At 38.2% G+C, this 25880-nt stretch overlaps 1 protein-coding gene and 1 pseudogene across 1 annotated transcript in view; both read left to right on the plus strand.

The window, feature by feature from the left end:
• Positions 1 to 1208: 1208 nt before the first annotated feature.
• On the plus strand, positions 1209 to 8503 carry LOC118645309 (annotated as a pseudogene).
• Positions 8504 to 10911: 2408 nt separating this feature from the next.
• The window catches only part of LOC105837397 (DNA-binding protein D-ETS-4), a 44559-nt gene continuing 29590 nt past the window's right edge, over positions 10912 to 25880 (plus strand). Inside the window, exon 1 of the mRNA XM_012682161.3 lies at positions 10912 to 11615. Within this exon, the coding sequence (XP_012537615.1) occupies positions 11580 to 11615 (36 nt within the window). The 5' untranslated portion in view covers positions 10912 to 11579. The remainder of the gene's footprint in view (positions 11616 to 25880) is intronic.

The following is a 25880-nucleotide window of genomic DNA, read 5'->3' on the forward strand; positions in this document are numbered from 1 at the left end:
AAATTCTCCGTGCGTTGGGCAATTACGATAAATGACTATTTTTATTAATTAGTACCTCGTAATTTTTATCTTTCAGCAATAAATGGACATGTTTAAGTTTGTTAAATTAACGTTGGATGATTTAACATTAATATTTGTTTTGGAACCAAGGATAGGAAGAGGGAAATTGATCATTCTTTTTTTAGAAATAAACTTATGGTAATTATTTAGTTTAGGGGACACCGCGCTTTTTTAACAAACAATGACCGCCGATTAAGACTGTGTTTCAAAATTGCTGTCAGTGCTGCGAGCATGACGTCACAAAATCATGCTACCAATTGCGTTCCAATTTCAATAAGCATGCTGATAGTAAGAATACGGTTTTTAAATTGGAACGGTATTTGTGTGTTGACAGCAACAGTAAGATAACTTAGAAATATGGGAGAAAATATGCAAAAGAAGTTTTTATTTGAAACAATTTTAAAAGTGATTGTTGAAGATTCTAGCAAAGAATCTAGTGGCTCAGGCTCAACAGAGATAATAAGTAATTATTTTAACGAAATTTTAACTTTGTATTCTGTATTACTTTTGGGACCAATTAAAGTTATCTCTTCCATGGCGTTTGCCATTTTTGATGACGTATCTTGCTGTAGCTGCCTCACCTCTAGTTACAGCAGCCACAGCAGGAAATGACGAAAAATTTAATGACGTCGCTACTTCTCAACAGCACTGCCGCAGTGTGCTGCGAGGTATTTTGGAACGGTACTAGCAGCGCTGACAGCAATTTTGAAACACAGCCTAAGTTACTTAGGGTCATGTCCTTGATAACATATGTCAAGGTCAAAGTGTCCCCTAAACTAAATAATTACCAAACTTATTTCAAAAATACAAAATTTTTTAATTAGTCAAGTTTGGAATTCAATATAAATTATTTTTGTTGTATCTCTCTTAAAATTGTATCTAAGAAGTTAAATAAAATTGAAAATTGATCATATTGAAGGGGCCACTTCGGAAAAATGAATACGCGCAATGTTTGATAGATCAGATAATTATTGCACACTTGACTTAACTTAAAATACATTGCATGTACGTTTTCACATTGTGCAACATCGTTCAACGTTTAATTTATCGCTCGAACTGTTAAATCGACACGATCCCATGTGATCCGATACGATCTCGCGATACACTTCGGTACCGTACGGGAAGATCATGTAAGGAGAGAAAAGTAAGGAGAAGATACGATCGTCTTGAAATTTTTCAAGTACATTGGAAGGGTGCCTGGAAACGTTACCAGTGCTCTCCGAGAGACGATCAATGCCTTACGTATTAGCAGCACGACGATCGTCATGTATTTCTTAGACGCGCGCAATCGGTTTGTACATACGTCGACATGAGAAGGCTAAGCTGTATAATTGTCGATAATGTTACGTAACGCCAGACGAGTTCCTTCAGACGGCGCACAACTCTTTGTTGAATAGATCTATAAGAATAGAATAAGAATCGTCGCGGACTCAACGCACAATAGCAGCTTCATTCCCTTTTATATTAACGCAAGAAAAAATCAATAATTGTCCTACTTTTAACTAAAATAAATAAAACATATATCTTCCCAACTAGCTCGAGTAATTAATCAAGCAGCATTTGCATTCTCTTTCAACATAGAATGCCGGGGCGTCAGTCAATCAATTTGAATCCGATTTCTCCTCAATTATGTCGATAAATTTTCCACGATGATATGTTTTTTCCCAACATATAAAGCGAGATAAAGTCACAGATTTTCTGACAGGTCGAGATAAAGTGATTTCCATCGCGCGCTCGAAAGAAGGGGAGATCGGCGTCACGAGAGCTGGAGGATTATGACGCGACGGGCTAAAAATCATGTTAGTCACTTCCGTTGCGTCGGTATCTCCGCGCGCAAGACTTATCGTTGCAATTTCACGCGTCACTTTCCAGGTCGATTGCTCTCTATCAACCTCTCTCTCTCTCTCTCTCTCTCTCTCTTTCTTTCTTTTTCTCATTTGCTCGCTGTCTTTCATGCGTGTGCGCAAACGCCGCAGCGTACCTTCCCAATAATAAACTCGCCGATCGGCGATAGTTTCGCAATTTGACTCGTTCGCGCGCGCGCGTACACTCTCGACTCTCTTTCCACACCGTATCGTAGAAAGTGTAGCAACGCGCCACATGTGTGACTCACACGCGGCGATCTCATCCGACGACGTTGGAATATTGCCGTTCCGCGCGCGCCGGCAAGACCCATATCGTCTTTGCGCCGTCTCCGATTCCCACGGGGCAAATCTGTGTCGCAATTGCGCCGATCCAGACAACATAAGCGGCAACGTTATCCCGGGATAAATTCAGAATCAATTCGTAATACGCGCAAACATTACGCATTCACTGTCGGCGCATTGTCAGAACCAATCAAGCCCGTTCGATCGCTTAATCTCGACGGACTTTGCATCTAATACGCAAGTTTGGGTAAGTTAATATATTTTTTTTAACTAAATTAAATTAAAGTCAATGGATTATAAAATTAATTTAGTTAAGTTCAATGTTGCATAAATAAAAAACTAATTCAGTTAAAGTTACGTTAAGATTAATTTAACTCAAGTTAAAGTAAAAGTTCATTTTGAGATTTATATTAAATTAAAAACCATATCATTTATTTAAGTCAGATTACCAACATAATTACAGTATTGATCATGAAGTGCATTTAATATTTTAAATTAAGTTATAATATTAAATTATACGAAATAACAAAAAAATATTGTTTTTCTGCAGGAATGTATCTTTATTTTGTAATTTTTTTCTTTTGCCCAGATAAACTTTTTAATTTAGGAGAAAAGCTAATAAGTTAAAGTTTATATGTTTCAAAAATAACTAGTTAAAGTTAAAAATAAAATCGTATAAAATTAACTAAATTAAATTAAAAGTTATTAACTTTTTAACTTTATTATTAACTTTCAACTTTTTAACTAGTTACTACTCAACCCTGCTAATACGTACCGACACTTTAATTGCGATGTCTCCAGTTAAAGATCAACTAGCGTAGAATTAACATTATTTATTCTGAACACATAAATCAAAGAGACATTATTAATAAACACCAACGAAATGTTATATGCAAAGAGCCGTCACTGCTTGCTTGAACGGTGTAAAACGGACACGACCAATCAAATTCTATAAATTCAACCTAAGCCTAATTAACTCAGCAATTTGATTAGTGGTATCCGTTTTACTCTGTGCGCATCTGGGACGCTCCCTGCTTCTTTTTTTTCGATATAATGAATGTATATGGTATTTCTCGGTAGAACATATTCGAATTGTCTCATGGTTAGGCATACTTATTAAAATATTATTTTCAAGATATATTTAATCCGGTCGGGACTAGATTAAATAAGCGCGAGGGAGAGCGTGGGTCGAGGGGAAGGTGTCGAAGAGAGACGGCAGTAGAGGGGGAGTAAATGCAGGAGCAAAAGGCAGAAAACACCGGTAGGCAGTTTTGTAGCTGTTTTTATCAGCTTCTGGGCATCGGGGGTCCAGAGGCCCGACCATAGTGGGACGCATCTTGGGGGGTTCGTGTGGGAACGTACGTCTCTTTAGCGTACCATCTCTCCCTCCCTCTCTTTCCCTCTTTTTCTCTTCACTCTCTTGACTCAGTCCACCCGTTCTTCTTCCCTTCCTCTTTCTCTCTTTGGCGAGTTCGCCTTTTTTCTTGGACCGGCTCGACGATTCGTTCCTCCCTCGCATCCACCCCCCCCTTCCCTTCCCTTCGCTTCCCTTCGTTCCCTTCGCGCGCGCTCGTCCTCTTCATCGAGGCTGGTTGCCTTCGGGTACCACTTGGGTCATCGGGGTCACCCTTCGCGATGCACTCTCTACGTGGTATGCCCTATATTTACGCACGGTAAGAGCACCCTGAAGAGAAGGTGGACGTCCGCTCCTTCTCCTCCTCCTTCTCCTCCTCTCTCTTTTCTCGCCGAAGCACCATCGCTACGCTCTCCTTCTATCTCGCGACTGCTTCTCAATAAACGCCGATCGCGTTAAGATCGGCTCACAACGCGATCGCGCGCGGGAGGATCCTTTCCTCGGGAGGATTGGCAAAATCGCGATCTTTCGCGTGCTCTTGCAACCTTGCTTTGTCGCTGCTCTTTCGTTCTTCTCATCTATGGATGGTTTAAAAAAAGAGAATGACAGAGAGGTTGGTCTCATCCTAACGAAACGTTATAAAGTATCCTCAAATCTTTTGTTAATTCGTTTAAAAAATGGGCAAAAAGAACGTCAATTTTCTGTATCCGTTTTTCAATGGCAAAATTTTCGGATAGTTGTAACTTAATGCAATTATTAGACATTGTTTTACGTAAAAATTACAATAAATAGTGATTTTTCATTTCTAGCAATATTTTTCCGTTTCTGTGAGGTTTAGCTTTCGTAATGATTAGACGCTTTTTTTCGGACGTGCAAGCGCGAATGATAAAGTGGCGCGAATAGCGTAATAGGCATGAAATTCATTCCTCTCGCGCAAGCCGACGATCTTCATTATTCGTGCCGCTGAAGGTCCGCGGACGGACGAGAGAGGAAGAAAGGAAGATGAGAGAAAAGTTGCGAATCGGGCGCCGCATCGAACTCGATTGCTAACATCGCGCCGTGCGTTTCATAAATCAGGCGGGATTATTAAAAACCGCGCGTCCGCACTATTAATTCGAATTATGATAAAGCGTTAGGCGCGCGCGCGCGCGCGCGCAAAAGCGAATACTCGAGGCGGCAGACACGCGGCGCGTATTGTGAGGGATTGCGACAGAACGCCTCGCAAAGGTTACAATACGAGCCGCGGTGGCGTGTCGTAACCTTTCGCGAGAATACTGCATCGTATTCGCCGTTCGCGGATAGATAATGGCTGGCACAATCGCTCCGATCGTAATTATCGCCGTTTTTCGTAATTATCGCCACCAGAACACTCACAGCCGCGATCTCACGTATCGCTCCGCGGCAGAAGTCGCTGATCATCGAAAGCGAAAGACACTTCGAGACACAAAGATCTGGAAACCGAACGAAGGATTCTCAAACAACAGGCGCGCGAGGTCGCTCGATGAAAGAAAAATCTCAAGGGGAGCCTAAAGTCAATCATTAACATTTTTGTTACAAAATATCTTTGAATTAGCTTTAAAGAATTCTAATTTTTTAAACATAAAATAAAGAAAACAAAGGACAATTTTATGTGTGTCGATGACAAAATTTAAATTTTAAAAGTTAAATTTTTTTATTATTGACATGAAGTCGCCTTTTACTTTTTTTATTTTTGTGTAAACTTTAATTGTGTAAAAGGATTTTTAATTCTTACGTAATCAAAATTCGCACCGGTTCAAAGATATTTTATAAAAGAGCATTTTGAAACTTTTTTTTCTAATTTGTTTTATTTAAACTTTTAATCTTAGTTTTAATTGCACGATATTATTTGCATATGTTGTCCCTAGAGAAGCATAATCTTATTTTGTATATATATATATATATATATATATATATATATATATCGTACATTTTATATTTTAAGCAAATTATTATCGTAGAATGACAGCAATTATCGGCAGTGATGTACTAAAGTAAAATAAATTCTTTTTTAATATAAACTCGATCATTCTCCCATACAATTTTGTACGTATTTTAATTTTGCAAAAAACTTTTACAATTCTATAAAGCTAATTACAAGATTATAAAAACAGGGAATGTCGGTAAAATAGACAACTTAAAATTCCTTTAATTAATATGTTAACGCAAAATTTGCGATTTTTTTAAAACAACTATAATAACAAAGCAACATGTTAACTAATCGACGTTTCTAAGGGATAAATTCATGAGAAATTGACGTAAATATAAAGATTGTTTAACATTTTTTAATTAAATCTTGAGTTTGAAGCTGATGGCATGCACAAAATAAATAAATGCCGATATTTTTGATCATAGGGAGAGATTTTGTGTCTAATGATAATTTGTATGAATTTTGTTTTTGCACTTGTGACTTTAAAACGGCGATATTTGTCCCAAAGCTTCGTTTTTGATTATCGCAGCAAATAGCACTAAAATCTCGTTTTTCAGTGTGTACGAGGCCTAAAGTATGTTCCAGAGACCTCATGCGAGATACCACGGGGTGGTCGCAATACGCGAACGTTACGAAGATACGGGACGATGAAAAATATCTGGTATCTCGAGCCAGGATCCTTCGAACAATGGGATATCTTCGGGACCGAGTTGGCCACGGTGGACAATTATTATCCCGATTGCCGGAAGATAATGCTTCATCGGCGATAAAATAATGATTTTCTGCCGATCGAACGGAAACACGCAAAAATTCTTCGGTAATGACCCGACCGCGATCTATTATTTTCTGCATAGGGCGCAAAATTAACTTGCTCGCATCAAAGCGGGCTTGCTAAATTAAATAAATTTACTTAAACTTGATAAATTTGAGGTCACGTGTAATTATATATTTTCATTTTTTTAATTTTTACTTTGGCAACAAAATTCTTTCTGGAAAAGCCATAAAATAATATTAATTGAAATATTAATTAAAGAGAAAAAAGAAATGCCAACTCTACCGCCAAATAAGTGATAATTTTTGTAAATTTGTGATATAATCTGTTATCATGTTTTATTTGTATTGTATGGAAAGAAAAATGTTTATCTGCTCAACTAATTTTAATTTGCTAAAATTGTATTGCAGCAAAAGATTTTGTCATTGTTATTATCACATTTTTTATCACGGTTTTTAGCAAGAATCTAAAAGAATACTTGTTTATTATAATTATATCGATTACAGACTGCTATTTCAGGTAATAGACGTAGCTAATCGTAATAAATCGTTCGTCTACAGCAGCATTATCGACTGTCTCGCTCTTGTTTCAAACAAGAGATGTTCTGGAGCGAGAGAATTCTATTCCACGAGAGAATTCCTCGAAGATGCAGCCCCAAAGTTAAAAAGTTCTAAAGTAGAAATAAAATAACAAATTTGAACAATATAATTTTAATTTCTACTTAAAAATCAAATTCAGAAACTTGATATCCTGCAACGGGATCTACAGATTTATCAGAAATACTTGTATTTCCCACAGTGAAATACAACTTGACACGCATGAATTACGGTTAATGGCATTGCAACACAGTGCTACCACAGCCATTCATTAAAGTATCTGCCGTGGCAAAATTTTTGTGACCCTTATCTATAATGCTAACAGCTAATTAAATTTAATTATATTGGTAAAGTTTTAGTTATCCATATGTTACAACTGAAATTATACTACCACACACAGATTTTTGTTGCTGCGATTAATTTTTTTTTTATGCAGCTAAATTGAAATACATTCTAGAATGAATTTCTCCGGTGACGAAGCGAATTGTTACTGGCGCAAATCAGTCAGATACTCTCACGGGGTAGCATAAGTGCCATTGCACTTTCGCGGTATTTTGCTTCTTTCTTTTCTGACGTAAATCCTGCTCCCTTTTTTCCCTTCCTTGCGTTTCCTCCTTTCTCTTTTTCTCGTGGTTGAGCGATGTGGACAAGTTGGTCGGACGGACGTCACCAGACCTTCTGGCATTTTTGTATCTACACCCTTTGCCGCGTTTCTCACACAATCTTCTCCCTCTTTGCCACGCTCAGGGATGCGCAAAACCTCTTTCCGAGAGTCTTTTCGGTGAATGCGTTTTCTCCGAGTCGAGTCGCGTCACACGCACTTGCAATGACGCAAATGCGCACTAATACGCAAACACGTTCGATCTACATGGCACGTTTATGAACTATATCTAGATATAATATCAAACATTAAATATCTCGAATTATTTTAAATCAAGAAAATTGTAAATAATATTAGACAACGTAAATTGCAATTTTTCTATTCGGATGACAATTTGCAATAAAATAATTAAAAAATATCTATTTGCGAGCTAAAGAAAGATGTCCAGAATTAGGATGCTAAAAGAAACAGATTACCTATTGTTACTAAAAATATAAATAAACAAAGCAATATAATCAAGTTGTCCAGTTCATCTGGGAAAGCGTAATCTAAACATGTTCTTTGTTTTTTTCAGAACGGATTCAGATTCTTAACCGGACGTGGCACTTTCGCAATGAGGAAAGATCGATCCAATCATGATCACGTGAAGCGTTTATTAAACTGGTCAAGAGCCGAACACCTGTGTTTGCGGTCAATAATGATCGCAGTAACCGAACCGTTTGAGATAAAAAGATTTAAATGCTTCATATGAATAATATGAATGGAAATGTATCTTTATATATTTTTTTAAATATAGTACAAATATTTACATATTTTAGCGAAATGAGATCATGACGTATGTACGCGAGAATGACTTTGTAAGTCCTTCCCGATTATAATCGATATATTGCATAAGGAGAATTCTGAGATATCATGACGCAATTCTCATGGTTTATAGTAGGAGACGGAAGAGAAAAAAAAAAGTCGGAGAAGGATCGAGTTATGAATTTCTGCGAAATTACGGTGCCAGTTGTTTCATCGTATATAAGTTTTATTGTAAATAAAAATGTGAAAATAAGATTTTTTGTCAAACGGCTTAATTCGCTTCCTCTTTAAGTATATTTCTTCTTATAAATATAAATTCTGTACAATTAAAAAAAATTTAATAGATATAAGTTCTTAACGTATATATATATATATATATATATATATATATATATATATTCGTACGTATAATAAATGAAACATAAAGTATTTACTTCACATCATGCAGTATTAAATTAAATAAATTTAAATATAAAATTAAAATAATAGTGATTTTTTAATATTATCAATTATGATAAACGAGTTTTTTTTATCGAACATTATCTCGAATAAATTCCTCGCCAACAGTAATTGTTGCAGAACACAGTTTTATTTTCTCCGTGATAAATTATAATACAGGAGAAGGTAGAATTGCGTGAAAAAAAGAGTGATATAATAAAAATTTAGTAAACACGATATAGCAACGGCTCAACTAAATTATTGTCTTTCTCAGAGAAGCGCGCAAAGAAACACGTTACGAAACATTTTCCCGGTAAAAATACGAATATAACACTCAACTTTATATAGCAATAATAACTTCCATCCACGACAGATTTAACCGCGTGTTACGACACATCTCGAAGATTAACAGGCGCGCAGAGCGAAGGGTAGGGACCAAATCGGCTCGGTTCGAACACCTCCGAAGGACGATCGTTTTCACGGAGGCTGGACGGCTTTACGTAAGCGGCAGATCGCACAGATCCGGAAAACCCCCCTGTCCTGGAATTCGTTTCACAACACGAGCGACACGTGCGCGCGCGCGTTGCCATCGCCGAACCGTCCCGCGAGCGCGCAGACACACAAAGGGCTATTGTACCGATCTTTTTCTTTTCCTTTTTCTTTTTCCCCTTTTATCCCGTAAAGCGTGTCGCGGATCTAATCGCCCACGCGAATGCCTGCGCGCTCTCGCCGCGCCACGCCGAGCCGGGCCGAGCCGTGCCGAGTCGCGCCGCGCCGCGCCGGAACTTCGATTTCAAGGAGCACATTACGCACATGCGAGTTATTTACTGTCACATCAAGGTTGCGCGCGGGACGCCCGATCTTACGGTATGTATGCGTCGGTTTTACCGGTCGCCCTATCGATAGACACGCCGGCTTAACTAAGCGCACCGGCACGCAATAAGAGAATGCATTCTTTTCTCGTTTAAGAATCACATGTCTCGCGCTCGTTTTCGCTAACCCCGATCGATAAAAAGCGCAAGGAGCATTGTGCGCGCCTTAAGTTATGTACCTTCATGGAGTTATGGCTCTGATCTCCTATCGGAGGACATTGTTTGAAAGTAATAGAATTATATTGGTGCATGTATGTTTGTGTGCGTATGTGTGTGTAGGGACAGGATGCAGTTAAGAGTGCGTGACGCACGTAGCACTTGCTCTCAACCTCTGACTTATGGCAGCGCTGTCTTAACTTCGAAATAATAAACACGTGTGCTTTAACATTTTTATCCGTATCTCCTGCGCATTTAAAAGCACCTACATCTATCACATACCATTTGTATCTATCATCGTGCCGTAAAACAGTTGCATCACTAAATACTGTATCGCAGTAAATAAATTGATATAATTACAGCACGCTGCGTAATAAAAAGGATTTCGTTAGCGTCTAAAATCGAATAAGTGCACCGAGCGTCATAATATCTGAATTAATTTTAATTGTAAGAGAAAAAGTATATTTTTATATTTGAAAATAATAGATATTATTATTTCTAAAATAGTTAATATTATATATGTGTTGTAATTGTACCCAACTTTTCAGAAACATACATCGCATTATAATACACTGCGGGAACACGATAAAATTGAATAAGAGTAACCGCGGGAAAATATAATATATAGAAAAATAATAGACATTTCTCTTTTTTATGTATAAATATTGATACTACCGTACTGAAAACTACACGAGAAAATGTTGGGCTACAAATTTTACGAAAGCACCTAGATACAAACTAAGCAACCGAATCGTATCGAAAAATTTCTATTCAGCGCGTGTCTCCAGCATACTTTTTCCTCTTCGTACTTTACATTCCGTCGCCGTCCGCAAGAATGATTGAATAACTAAATACATAACTCTTTTCGCTATGCGACAGGTTAAAGTGATCGGTCGATTATCGATAGTCAAAGGTAAAAAGAGGGAAGATGTCGCGCGCATGCGCGCCGATCTTTAGTAGGTCGTTCTTCTGAATGCGCTTGTCTCAGCTTGCTATGTCGCGTATAAGCAGTCGCGAAAGGCAAAACGTGATCGCTACGTCTTCGTGATGCGACTGCAAGGACAGGCACACGTGCTCGTCTGGTATACCGTAACTCGAAATTCTCGCTAGAAATTCCCGTGCGTGTTTCGCGACAGTGAAGGAAAAATATTCATCGTTCTGTTATCTCGTTGTATTTTGCAATTTCGGCGTAGTATCATCTGTCGCAAATTTGCCGCGAGGGTCCACGCGGCAGGAGGAACGAAAGCTAATAAGCGCGAAGCTGAGCGACCACGTGTCCCGCCGCGCTGTGGAGTTTCGCGAATGCGCGAAGGCGGAGCGACGTCGTCGTCGTTCGGCTCGCGCGACGCGCGCATGCGCGAATTAGTAGGTCGCCCGCGCTCGGGCGGCTTCGGCGGCGCTCGGCCGATCGCTTCGAATTCGAACGCGCCCACCGACTCCCGCCACACATTCGGCGGCGACGGTCAGTCGGTCGATCGTACGCGACACACGAGGGTTGTGAGGAGTCGCGAGGAGCCGCGAGGATTCGCGAGAGGCACACGGTCGCGCACGCGTGAACGGAGAGGCAAGAAGGAATCGTGCCCGGAGCAACTGGACGAAAACTATTGAGAAAAAAGATACCGGGCCGAAAGGACGAGGAGAATCCGGTGGATTTTCCATCGTCGCCGTCGTCGTCGTCGTCGTCGTCGTCGTTATCGCCGTCGTCGACGACCACGCGAAGGCGAAATAAATTTGATCTCTCCTCTCGATCGAGAGTGCTGAGAGATCGATTCTCGCGCTCGAGGACGACAGCTATCAAAAGTGTGAAGTTGGACGCAAGGAGGAACAAGACATGGTGTACGGAGGAGGATTTGACATGGTGGAGACGGTAAGTTTTGACTTTAAATTATATATGTTTTTGTTGATAATATATGTTACCTTTTTGGATGGCTTGCTCTAGATACCGTTCGTCGTAAGTTATTGTGATTTATTTTTTTAAGTGTGCCATTCTGACAATCCACTTTAGTGACAGTATTAACTTGACCAGTAATTAATACTTATTTTGAGTATTAAAAGTACCGCTGTTCATACTTTTAATACTCAAAATAAATAATAAATACTGACCAATTTAATACTGCCCAGTATCACATTTTTATAAGGGTACCTTAGTTTGTTCTATCAGAAAAACTTTTATTGATAAAATAATATTAATTACACCTAAAATATATAATAATACAATTGCAAACAATCATGAGAAGAGGATTTTATATCGAAATTAGTTCTCTTGAATATTGGATAATTTTAAAGTCTTTTATGTTCTGGCACAAGATAAATGTCGCGCAGCTTTATTAACTTTTTATCATGTTTATCATTTCTTCAGCGCTAAATAATCTATATTACCGTAATTGAATATTGTAAGTTCGAATACTATAAGAGCAAACTTGAAAACTTTAATAGATAAAAGTACCGTACGATCTTACACACAGTTATAAATATGCATGATTTATTGTTATTGCCATATTTCAAACCGACAAGTAATTCACAAGACTTATGCGTCGGGTAAATAGAAGTACAGAGAAGGTATTAAATGTCAAAATGAGGAGAGGATTGTGGAGATCTTCCAATCGTGCAAGTCGCAGTAGTTACGGCCCTGTCGAAGAAAGACACGAGTCGGCGAGTCGGTCGTACGAAAGGCTAACTTTCGAATCTACCACCACTATAAGACTGGCAATGTCGATAGTTAGGCACGAGAACTGAGAAATTCACTCGGCTGGTACGTGATGGAAAATTTCGCGGTAAAAACAGAGGCGAAACCCGCTGCCGATCCGCGGTTTTCTTAGCGGCACAACTTTTACCGAGCAGACTTATCGTCTTCCGCAAAACGCGTTGCCTCGGCAGGATTGTCGTGCGATTGTTGTGCGAATCATGCTGTTCTTCAATTTTGCGAAGCTTTTCATGAGCTCTAAATATCGTTTATTTACTCTTATTTAACTGAATCTAATTAATTAGATTAATGTTTATTTCTTATATTAATGTAGATTAATTTTAATATATAAAATTTACTTTACTTTTTATCTTTTCTAATTCTTACACAGAACAAAAATGTAATGTAGCCAATAACATATGTGATTGCGGGCTGCCAACTACATAAAATACTCAATACAATAATATTTGCTACTAATACAATGTTGATACTGCAATAGCATATATTGTTGCATTGAGTATATCTGTAATTGGCAGCCCGCAATAACATATCTTATTGAATATATTACATTTTTTTCAGTGTAGAACTAGAAAAAGTAAATGAGATTAAAGTTAAACACTAGTAGAAATAGACATAAATCGAAGGGATTTCAGATATATGTAATTGAAAATCATATTACACATGCAAGAACACGAAATTAATATTTTCAATTTGTTTGTACACAAATTTTAGTCTATTGTTAAATTTATTTCTTTACGTAAGAAATAATGCATGAAACTTTAAACAACCCTATTTAAAATTACTCTTTTTTTTACGCAATATAAATCAGTACTATTCAATATTGTGATAATATAAAAATTGCGTGTTTAGTTTCTGTATCAAAGATCCAAGTTTAGATCGACCTAAGACATTAGATTTTTAATTAGTCATCACTTCTTGGAAGGCAATGGCAAAACATTAAGAGCATTTTTGCTAAAACAGTCATCACGAGCATCAAATGAAGATTATGATCATGAAAGATCAACTTAAGAAAGAGGAAAAGAGAAATTCAATATTAACAGACTATTCATATTAAAAATAGTTTTTAATATAATAAATAATTTCAAAAAACCTAATAATAAAATTAACAATAAAGTGTCAATAACATTAAAACAGAATCAAATGATATAACAGAATTTCAAAATGCAATCGGCATAACATTACGCATTTGTATTACGCACGAGATGCAGATAGATAACAAATTATTAATAATATACATGACATAAATGATCTACCCTTTGAGCTTATTACAATTTTTATTATTTACCCGTCAATTTAGTAAATTATAATGAAAAAAAGGTAATATATATAATTTTAAGATAATCGACCTATCATTTCACGTAGTTGGAAATAAGCGAGCTAATTATAAAGATAGAAAGGTTTCGTGAGATCTTTGTGAGGAGAGTTTATCTTTCACGATATGTTCAGAGAATACGATACAAGAAGTATAGTTGATACGAAGCAAGCGGTTAAATAACATTTTTTGATGCTTTTCCTTGAACAGCTGAACTTTGCTTTCCGAATAGATTGTATTTTGACAACAAACGTCCATTATCACTACTTTTTGTAGAAGATAATTAAAATATTCACATATGAAATCTCTATGTTATGTGATGTTGAAATAAGTGTAAATTGCGTATCGTAATACGATATTCTATAAGAATGAGAAATAAAAGTATAAAGTATATCGTCTTTATAATGAAATAACAAATACTATGTACACAATTCACATTTATCATTTTAATGATACATGAGAATGATCGATATGTCTCTAACAGTTTTGATCGCATAACTAAAAATCGTAAAATGTGTTACTTTTTAAATTACCTTTTTATCTCTTTTTATTTTTCGTATTTATCGTTTAATTTTTAAAATTTTCTAAGAAACTGATTATTATCCGACCGGCGCAAAGCGTATAAGAATCTCAGATAAACCTGATTAAAAATTAAAATTTAAATGTATGTATTGATTGACACTTTAGCTGTTTAAATAAAAAATTTATTAAATATATTTCAAATAATAATCGTTGTTTAGTTTCACTTAATGTTTGCAACGACTACGAAATTGTTACATCCTTATTGTTCAAATATTAAAGGACAAATGAGTATTGTGTGAGTATTGTGTTAAATAAAATGCATTTTTTAGTTGCTTGGTAGTCGATATGAACATGAAACATGAATACTCTTCGTAGTATAACGCTTGTTATTGTCTAGAAACATATTATATGTGCTTAGATCGGTTTTTTTATTATATCGTAATATGTTACTATTAATGTTTATCATGCTTCTCAATATTTCCTAAATTTTTAGAAAATTTATATCTAAAGAAATTTAGTAGTTTAATTTGTAATTTGGAAAAATTATGAAAATTTGTGGATTTTATCTACATAAAAATTGATAATGTTTAATCAAATTTTGTTTGTTACACTGCTCCACGTATTTTTTTCATAATTTATAATGAAATGTATAAAAATATATATTTTTGATAATAATTTTTCACATTTTTAATAATTATAACAATACGTTTATGTATTGTTATACAATTTTTTAATTGTTTAATAAAATAAACAGCAATTATAGATAAATTGTCATATAAAAATATCATAAACAAGTAGATGTTTACAATAATTATATCTTTAATATAATATCTAAAATTTCGATTTTTAATACGAATCAGAATATTGACCAGAAAAGTCTTAAAATTCTATACTGTGCGGCGCGAGAGCTTTCCATCTTTCTAGCTTTTATTATATTCGTATTAAATCCTCTTTGTATTAAATCCTCAATAAATCTGTCGTTAGTGAACGAATTCAAACCTTGTTGTTTCACTCGAACGGTCAAAGTCTCGCTTCAAGTCTTTGTTCAGTCTTTATCGTAAGAGTTTTCGGCCGTCAGTACGGAGAAGCATACGCGCTCATATCGTGCGAAAACTTATTGTCAGCGATAGCGAGGCAATACGGGCACGCCGTTGGCGACCCGAGTCTCGGCCGTGTAAACAGGGTGTAATTAAAAAATGTCAGTAGCCGGTCTTTGTGTGCCGCGGGTGCATTGTGTTGTATAGCAGGCGTCCTTGCCAAGCCGATTCGAAATCCTGTCTCGCGCGGGCTCGCATTAGCGAGGGCGTGGTTGGTCGTTCGTTCCTGGTCCGAGGATAGCCAGCCACGTAGTAATTGCACCAGACTTGTTTCCACCGCACGACTTTTACGGTTTCGACTTTTCCCCGTACCTTTCGCCTTCTCTCTCTCTCTCTCTCTCTCTCTCTCTCCTCTCTCTCTCTCTCTCTCTCTCTCTCTCTCTCTCTCTCTCTCTCTCTCTCTCTCTCTCTCTCTCTCTCTCTCTCTCTCTCTCTCTCTCTCTCTCTCTCTCTGTCTCTTGTCGATGTCACGAAACCCACAACTGGATGTCACCTCACGAAGATTTGCTCTGATTTTAAATAACACGACCGGTTGTAACCTTCGGATTAATTGTCATTCTCTCCTGTAGCATTTTATCTGAATTTTACCTGGATTTTATCTGAATTTAGACATTCGGTCCGAGCTGATTTGGGTTCAGGTTTCGACGCTGCGAACAAGGTTGTTCGCAGTAATTTAAGGTTGAAAGTTGTACGAGAAGTGATGGCGGTCGATGGGATTTTTGTCGAAGCAAATATGAAATATGTTCGTGAAAAAAATATTCTTATTATCGCTATGAAGGCTTTCTAGGCTCCCACGTACACATTGCGCGTATTGTTGCACACGAGGAAAGTTATAGATAATATACGGCACGTAAAGAGTTATTCACAGAGGTATTTCTGTTCCTACACTTATCGATAGTACATAAATTATGCGCGAAACGTTTAAACGTCAAGATCTTGTTTTTTCTTTCTTTCTTACGAAGCTAAAGCGGTTGTTGATATTTATTACGATAAAAGTTCGCTATTTATTGTACACAACGTCGGAGTTGAAGGTAGAACGCGTCTTTGATCGTTAATGCGAGAACACATTTTCGCGAGGTGAATTAAATGGATTTATTCGAGGACTGAGGCGGCCCTCTCGGTTTTCTTGGAACTGCGACATTGCGTCTCGTTCTCTCTCTCTCTCTCTCTCTCTCTCTCTCTGTTTCTTTTTCTCCTTTTCGTACTTCACCTTTCTTCTTTTCTTTCGGTGCAGTTTTTGCACACAGGAGTCCTGTATTTCATCTTTAACTGAATTCCCGTTAAATTCGTTTAAATTAATTTCGTTCTCGCCATCTCGTCAACTGTTTTGATGATTATTGCCACCTCTGTTTCTCTCAATAACTTGAGATTATGTTTAAAGATTTTAATTTCCCTAATTGTTGAATGTTATTGTTTCCGAAGAATTGTGGTGAAAGGAACGAACAAGATAAAACGAACATAAATTTAGCAAGCTTATGTTTTTATATTTGGTATTCAGCAAATATAAAATTATTAAGTACGTAATATTCGGGAATACATTTCGAAAAAACAAAACTGATTTAGAGGTTCTATATTCGCAGTTTTATATATTGTCGTACCCAACTATTATAATTTCATGCATTCCACATCTGTAGATATCTGTAGATATCTACATATCGTGTTCACATATCGCGTGAGTAAGACACGTAGTCATTACCCGAAATTGCTTAAAACTCTAATGCAGGTCCGTACGCGAAAAGCCGCTATTTTCCTGTTGCTCGGGGTTGAAATTCACGGGGCTCTCAGGACCTTGACGTGCGCTTTCCGAGTAAAAATTTTCCTTCTAAACACCCGTATACAGTATCTGTCGGAGGGTGTTCGCGGTATAGTAGACGCGTCAGTCCAGCACGCGGCGCGCGGTACCGTTCTCCCGTACTTAAGGGACATGAAAGGTCGCCGATATTGCTAACGCAAGCGGATCGCAAGTTGCGCAATCTCGAGCCGGCCCTCGCAAGAGCGACGCCGGTTGTTGCGTGTCGGCGCTCGCGATCTACGATCTAGGATCGATCCCGGGCTCGAAATCGAGGACATTAATCAGCGTTCGGCGGCGGCGGCGGCGGCGGCGCTTGTACACGTGGGTGGCCGTTTACTGACGCAAATCGCAAATGGCTCTTTCTCCGTTTGTTGCGTTTTACCCGCGAGGTTGCGCGAGGTAAATCGAGCGAGGTCGAGTCTCCTTGGCGCGAGGCAATGCGAAGCGAGAGCACTTGGATTTTCGAAAGGCGGTTTCAAAGGTCGATCGTCCCCTTCGATACCGCGGTTCCCATTGAGAAAGCAGAACTCGCGCCGCAGCGCCCATGCGCCCCTGCGTGAGGAAAAAAGAAAAAGAAAAGGAAAAAGGAAAGCGTTTCTCCGGGAAATGCCACACGCGGGTTCCCACGATTTATCGTGCACGGCGCGTGCATATCGCGAGGCGATATCCACGAATTCATTCTATTAACGCCGCGAATGAATATGTATAACCGTTGAACGAATTGCCGTAGGTTAAAATCTGTCCTTTTACCTTTCAATGTTATTTTGCCTCGCACGACTCTCGTTATTAGGAATAGCTTAAGTTCGTCGATGAAATCGATTAATTTATCACTTTATAGCCTACAGTCAAATTTTTACGACCAACTCATTTGACCGTTATGTGGAGAATTAAGAAATGATCCCAGCATTCGCGCCTTTACTTTTCATGGTATTTCCAACGAGTATTATACTCCGATGTTTTTTTGTTGCCTCCATGGACGCGCATACCGAGCTGTCGTCGGTGATACTTTACAGTGCTTGTCTCTTTTTCTCCCTTTCTTCTTATTTAAATAGAATTTTTCTCAATTCTTAAACGAACGGCAGGCTTTCCGTGATTAGCAATGCCAATTTCGGATTGCCGTCACATAGCTACGACTGTAAGAGAGAAGGAACTAAAGACGAGAACCAATCATATTAAAGAATCACCGAGCACTCACCGATTCTTTGATATGATTGGTTCTTGCCTTGTCTTTCTTTCCGTTCGTCGTAACGACACATTTTCGAATGTGGGTGAAGTTATCACAACAGGTTAGACGAGTGATTGAAAAAAAAATCAATTTTTTCAGTCAAGTTCTTTACATACTTTTATAAATATTTCTGAAAAATATATATTTACAATATTCAATATTATTCATTTTTTTTAACATTTTGCATTGCACTTACGATTAAAAAAAATTCTTAAAAATTGATGCGTTAAACTTGGAGATATAAACAAATGAATATTCCTCGGGTGTGAAACAACGTGAAGATTTGAGATTGTGACTGGAGGTTAAAATTCTGTCTCCAAATGTCTTATCTTATTTCTGTAAAAGTCTTTCGTCATTTTTATATAACAATATTACAATTAGACAAGATCGTAATAGAATCTCTCTCAAAAGTCGCGCGAACGAAGATCAAAATACGTCCGCCGGCGCATAAATTACAATGTCATAAATTAGCGGAGCGCCGCATTAGTCTGCGACGTGGCAAGGACGTGTGGCGAGGAATGAAAGATACGTGCGTTACGTATAATGCGTATTGGAAGGCTTCACACGTTCCGCGCGCACCTCTGACACGTTGCCTACGATGTTACCGTGTACTTTACGGTTAATGCCGTAAAGTACGTGGGGAGAGGGGGAGGGGGCAAAGCATACGGGATTAACTGTATATGGGAAGTCTGTATAGGGGAGTAAATACAGCATCGTGTCTGTGATGTATCCCGATAATCGACCGGATTTCGACCGCGATCGCGCAACAGCCGGCCTGCCGTCGCGAAGACGCGTATCCGAAGACTTTAGTAGCACGAAACATTGGTGCAATATTGGAAAGTAATGTAAAGACAATATGCCCAATATTGGTCCAGTATTGTAAAGTAGACGCTTCACTCTATTAAGTCAATTTATTTAACAAGCAATATTGGTTCAATATTGAACCAATGTTGAATCAATCAATTTTACATGTTGGACATCAACTGCATTCTAATTTGGAACCAATATTTTATGACCAATATTAGCATTATGTTAGGAAAACATTGGCCAACGCCAGTCAGTATAACCAATGTTTAGTTAATATTAGCCAATGTATTGTGCCACTAGGAGACGTAGGGAGACCGAATAAGTACTTAGCTGGCAATTGATCCGGAGCGGAGAAGGAAACGATAAAGAAGGGGCTGCGGCTGCGCTTGTTCACCGTGGCGCGCGCTCTGGTACCGTTGTGTATGTTCCAATTATCTAGCACGCACCGTGAACTACGCCCTATAAGTTGGCTAACACGCACGTGTTGAAAATCATAGTGATTAAACTGGAAACAGTCCCGATTAAATTCCTAACGCGCGTGCGTGTGGAATACGCACTGCTTTTAGTCCGGAATCCGGTGGTCAGGGAGATCAGATTTGATCTTGGCTCAATTTTTCCCTCACCCGATTTCACGTCAGCGAAATGCGCCGCGTTATTATGCGACGGACCCGATTGGTTGTCCATTAGTACGACTAAATTTAGTCCGAGGAGTGTCGCGAGGAGATCGACATTCACCGATCGAAGTGATTTGTCATCGTTGCCGATGCCTTTACTTCTTTTCTGTCGACTGAAACTGCTGCTCACGACTGCAAATGTCATAACACACGCAAAAACAAGTCCCAAGTCGATTGCTACATTCTAAGCACATTACGTAGGAGTCTACTTCACGGTACGTCCCGCGTTCTCAACAGAGGAAATAAAAGTGACAATGCCAACTATCGACTTTTCATCGATGTAAAGAGCCACTTGACATTTCTCTCTTCGACGACTTCATTCGCAGTCGCTCTCCTTGTAGTCTCTTGAGCAGCGCCTTCTCAACATATGTATATATTAATAACATTTCCTCTATTTAGAATCTAATTATAGTATTATAATATATCCACATTAAAATGCAACGATCTATCGGTCGTGATAATTCATTTTTTATTCACGATTATGTAAAAACCCCGTCACTGCTAACTTTCTTCCCTCTTCTCGCTGAGACACCAGCAATAATTTGATGAATTTAATGAGCAAGAATGTCGCATGAAAATATGTACATTTATCATCTAGAGAGATTAACAAAATATATATACGATTTTTTTAATAAGTTGTATTACGCAGAAATCAAATTCTGCCGGGACAGGTGCATGATTGAACACTTCTCTCTTCTTCTTCTTTTTTTCTTCTTTTTTTTTAACTGGAAAATGTCAAACGTCGTCAATGCTTTATTAGCATTTAATTTCTGGTCCCGTTTCGCCGGCTGCGCACGTAAGGAAAGAAATGTTCCTAGGAGTCTTAATTCGCGGCTCCCTTCGATCGTTTAAGAGTAGCGTAATCGCGCTTTCTTCCAATTCGCTTCGGTTATGCTGCGTACGCCGTGGTATTTACGCGTGGCTACGTGATCCTATACGCGTATATATGTATGTATGTATGTATGTATGTACGTGGGTAACCGCTGCGGCAACCGAGTTTCTTCGGTACGTGACTTTACCGTTAGGCCGCTTCTTCTGTCCGCGAGTTGCCTACATACGGAGCAAGCCACTATACGCGTTTAATGAACGAGTTTTCGATGTTTCCCCTCCTCCCCCCTCCCTCTTCTCTTCTCTCTCCCTACACACGTCTCTCTTCCTCTCCTTTTTCCTTTTAATGTCTCTCCGTCGGTCTCTATGCCGGTTGAACACGTACGACGAGCGATTGATCGAGCCCCTATTTCCGAGTCAATAACATTCTTTTAATTTTATCTCGAAGAGGAGGTTTTCGTCGGGAAGGAAAAATAGGAAATTCCTTAACATTACGTATGTCCGAGTTTTGTGACGGATCAATATTTCGCGTAACGGTGACAATAAAGTTGACTTTTATAATAATTAAGTTCTAATAATTAGAAAAGTATGTATAGTACATTAGATAAAAATATAGCTATTTATAAAACTTTAAGATATTAATGTATTTTGTTTTGTAATAAGCATTTGTGCGAAGGTGGGGCCAGTTTGAAATATAAGTTTTCCTTATATATCTCATTAACAATGCGATTCCGAGGCAAAAGAAGATATCCTTAAGATACCGGGAAGGTTTTGCAGAAGCAACAAGAGCGCGAGGAGGCATCGTCGAGAGGGAGAACATGCGCGCGAGTTTCATTTGAATAGAATGGGTCGATAGTGATTTACGATACACTCGATGCCGTATACACACTCGTGACCGTTTTCCATTTCTCCTAGGTGTTCTTTACCGCTCCGGTATCTGCCTCCTCTCTATGAGTGCCGTACACGTACGTCGATATCAGAAAATTCAAGTGTACCCGCGTGCACGGCGCTCATTCGCGTTGCGCCTGCAATTTACGAACGGAACAAATGTGTACGATCGACAGTTACGACGGTTAGCTAATTGCAGCGAAAAGGTTGAAGCGCAAATTCTTTTTCCAAAGAGACTGCAGAGCGCTAATTAGTTTTATTAGCAGCCGATTGCACTATGTAATCGTTACAACGGATTAAATAGAAAAAAATTATTTTACACGAAAGTTACAGCGGAACCTTCGGAGCGATACAATTTCTCAATATGCGGTGCTGTAATTATAAAGGCAAGAAAACAGCTACTTTTTAAGTGAGCACTGAGAAAAAAATGTTGTTAATTTGACTAAATTTTCCAATCAAATTAAATCTTATCTATTCAAGTATTTTTATATTTCAATTAACTATATTAATACTTGAATTGAAATTTGTGCATTTAAGTTAAACGCATAAATTCTTGAACTGACAAAATTTTAATTTAATTGGAAAATTTTGTCAAATCAATAATATTTTTTTCTCAGTGTGGAAACTATAACACACTAAGAAAATAATATGGTAATAATAATTCAGTTTTGGTAGAGTAATTTTAATTAAATGTTTGATTTATTTAGTAATTATGTAAATAATTATCAGTCACAAAATATTTGATTACATTAACTGGATATTTAATGAATATTTAACAAAACCATTTTGCTTAAAAATTATCATCTGGGCTTCATTATTATTGTGAGACACTTTCTTCCGCGTATAGAGTATGCGAAAACCTGTAACACGTAATGAGGAAAAGCAGGATGATTACGATCTTTGACATTACATACGCCCCTGTTGCACGATGCGCGGGGTGCATGTCAAACGTCGCGACGTCGAAGACGGGTGAAGCTCCGTCGTGTAAAGTTATGCCAAGTGAACCGGCGGCGGCAGCGGGGCACTCACGTGCAACGGTATCTCTGTCGCTGCGGCCTGTCTGACTTTGACGAGCTTCATTCACTGGGAAACGTGCGACTGCGCGTAGCGCGCAAGAAACGTTTCGCACAAAAGTCCAAGTCCCGGAGGGGAGAGAGGGCAAGGAAGAGGAAGTACACTTTAGAGATAATACCCTCGTAATACGTGCCGCCGTCGTTAGGAAATGTTAGGCAATGATGATTAGAACTCATTATTCTAAATGAGTATCGGAAGAAAGAAGGAAAAAAAATTATTATTGGAGCACATCTGATTATCTACGGGAACATCGTTTTAGATTCGCAAGCAAATTGCGCGCGCGCGTGCTCGCGCGCGTGTGTGTGTGTGTGTGTGTGTGTGTGTGTGTGTGTAATGGATTATTATTATTATTAATATTATTTACGCTTAATCTTTTCACATTTCTCTAGTAAAATAACACACTAAATGCTTTTAACAATTTAATTCTAAAATTCCCCACACCGTTGTCCTTATACAACGTGCTATGTGCCATGAAATCTAATTCTCGCGTGACATTTCATCTCATTCCTTAAAAGGCTTAAAAGGTTAGATCCCTATAAATCTTATATATTTAAAGCAATACGCACATGAACGAAATAACTGTTTATTTGCGTTCTTCTCTCGGCTCTCAGTATCGGAGAACTGCAAAAAACAAAAAAGGGGAAGAAAAACAACGTTGATCGATGGTAACAAATATACGGTACGGTCATAGCGGCGAGAGGATGACGGCAACACGCGTATCCTATCTGGCGCGAACACACGGAGGCGGATTCTCAGAACGGCAGGCCATTACCGGTACACAGCCGCGTACTGATATCTCAATATGTGCCCTTAGCTCGAATCCATTATAATACCTCGGGTATACCGCGAGGACAATCGTCGCGCATGATCGTATAGAGCAAGAAAGAGAGAGAGTGAGAGAGAGAGAGAGCGAGAGGGGGGAGGGAGCAAGGAGGAGTAAGAGCCGTTCGGTATTGCTCCGCCAGAGAATAGCATTGGAGCATGGCGTTCCAGGAACTCCATCCGGAGTCCTTTTGTCGCGCGGATTTCGCGCTGTTGCAAAATTCGCGTGCGCTCGATTAGAAAAAGTATACTTTAAGAACAGATATGGGGGAGGGTTGCTGAATGCGTACTTAAATCGTACACTTTTCATATTTCATAGTTTTACTTAATAAGCAACATTTAGCAACCAAAATGTGAAATAAGTGAGAGGTGAGTAATGTAGACAAAAGATCAACAGATCTTGTTTTGTGGATGCTATACAGTGTTTTAGAAAATCAGGTACAAGTGATGTAAATTTTTGAGCAATTTTTATAGCTGATAGTAATGTAAACATGCAGCTTTGTACTGAATTTTCAAGTTTCTAAAGGAAGGTTTGATGTAAAATATTTTATATTTATAACACATGTATATTTACTGCAGTTATTGTAAAGATGGCATTGATATTTTTGTAGAATGTAATAAGTTTCCTAAATCGCACTATCACAATTCTTATATTATACCGGCATGATTTAGAAACACATGCTTATATATTCATGCGCTCTCATTTTTAGGCTATGTGATATAATCAATATTATGTTATTCTTTATTTTATACGATTAAAGCTCAAGCCTCTTAGCAACAGGACCATATTTGAATCTTTTGTTTGATAAATTATAAATGAGGTAGGCTTTAGTTAATAATTTATTTCATTAATCTTATATTTTCAATTACTTTTATTTATAAATTCAATACTTTCAAAGGGGGTATGATTTAAGCAACCGGTTTTTTAAATCGTACCTTTTGTAGAATATTACAGAAAAGCTTATAACACACTAATTGGTTATTAGTGAAAAGTTTAACATATAATAATAATAATAGGTGCATTAAATATCAAGCTATAATTTTCGTTTATTTGCATCCTAAACACGAAATATAATAAAAAATAACACAGGATCACAACATTTTTTCGGAAGTTTATTCAGACCAGACGAGGTATTTCTTATGGATTTTAGGTCGCTGAAACCGAATTCGAACCCCCCGTTAAATCCCATCACAACAGGTTTTTTATTTATTCGAGAAAAAATATCAAAATCAGGGATAAAACACCAAATACAAGTCACAATCATCTGAATGGGTTAGTGGATTTATGGGTTCACGAATTCATGGGTAAACGAGCAGTATTTCAGGTGATTGCGACCTGTTACTTGATGTTTTTATCTTTGATTTTGATGTTTTTTTCTCGAATAAATAAGAAACCTGACGTGATGAGGTTAAACGTGCTTTGGATTCGATTTCAGCGACCTAAAATCCATAAGAAATACCTGGTCTGGTTCGAGTAAACTTCCGAAAAAATGTTCTAGTCCTGTATAATTTAAATAGCAAGCATTTGGCAACTCTTTCCTATGTTGAAGGAGAAACACTTCGGAAAGATAAAGCGATTCCATTAGAAATAATTTTTAACTTAAGTCGTGGAGTTGCATTTTAGATTCAGAATGACCTCACGTCTAGACGTAAAGGCCGATAGATCACGATCGGATGGGACTCGTACGTTTCGAATTTACATTTCAATGCGTGGGGAGGGGGGGGGGGTGACGATAAGGGCGCGTGAGTTTCGATTTCGCTCACGCTTGTCATTTCGCGAACGACGATGATGACGTTTCGATAAAGCGCGTTACAGCCGGTAATTCTGTAGAACGCGAAATGCGTCGGGGATGCGAATTGCCGTGTCGCTACGCGCCGTAAATATGGTGACGTTATGCCTTCTACAGGAAGTATCGGCGACGTTCCTCTCTTTTTTTGTCTTTCTTTTTCTCCCTCTGCGATTCCCGCCCCCGCGTCGCGTTACCTAGGCACATATTATGTACGCGTTCTGCATATACCTATCGTCGTAGCCGAGAGAATGCTCTCGTTATATGGCGCGTATGATTCTCTTGGGAAACGATAACACGCTTCTTACATAGATATCACGGGGGCGGTGTTATTGTACGGAATTTTCATCGCTATAGGAAAACGACATTCGCGAGAGGAAGAAAGTTGCCTCGCCGATCCACATTGTGCCCCATAGTTTCACTCTTGGGGACACATTTTGCGTAAACGCGAATAGCTTGTTACTCATTAATAAAGAAACTTATCTCTCGGAAATTTATTAATTGTATATCAAAATTCTTAAGAAAAAAATTGTCGCTTTATAATATTGCAAAGAAAAGAGAGAATCGTAGAATTGTTCAAAGGGATATTGCAATTTTCTC

This window comes from Monomorium pharaonis, chromosome 4, assembly GCF_013373865.1.
Source record: "Monomorium pharaonis isolate MP-MQ-018 chromosome 4, ASM1337386v2, whole genome shotgun sequence".
NCBI lineage: Eukaryota > Metazoa > Arthropoda > Insecta > Hymenoptera > Formicidae > Monomorium > Monomorium pharaonis.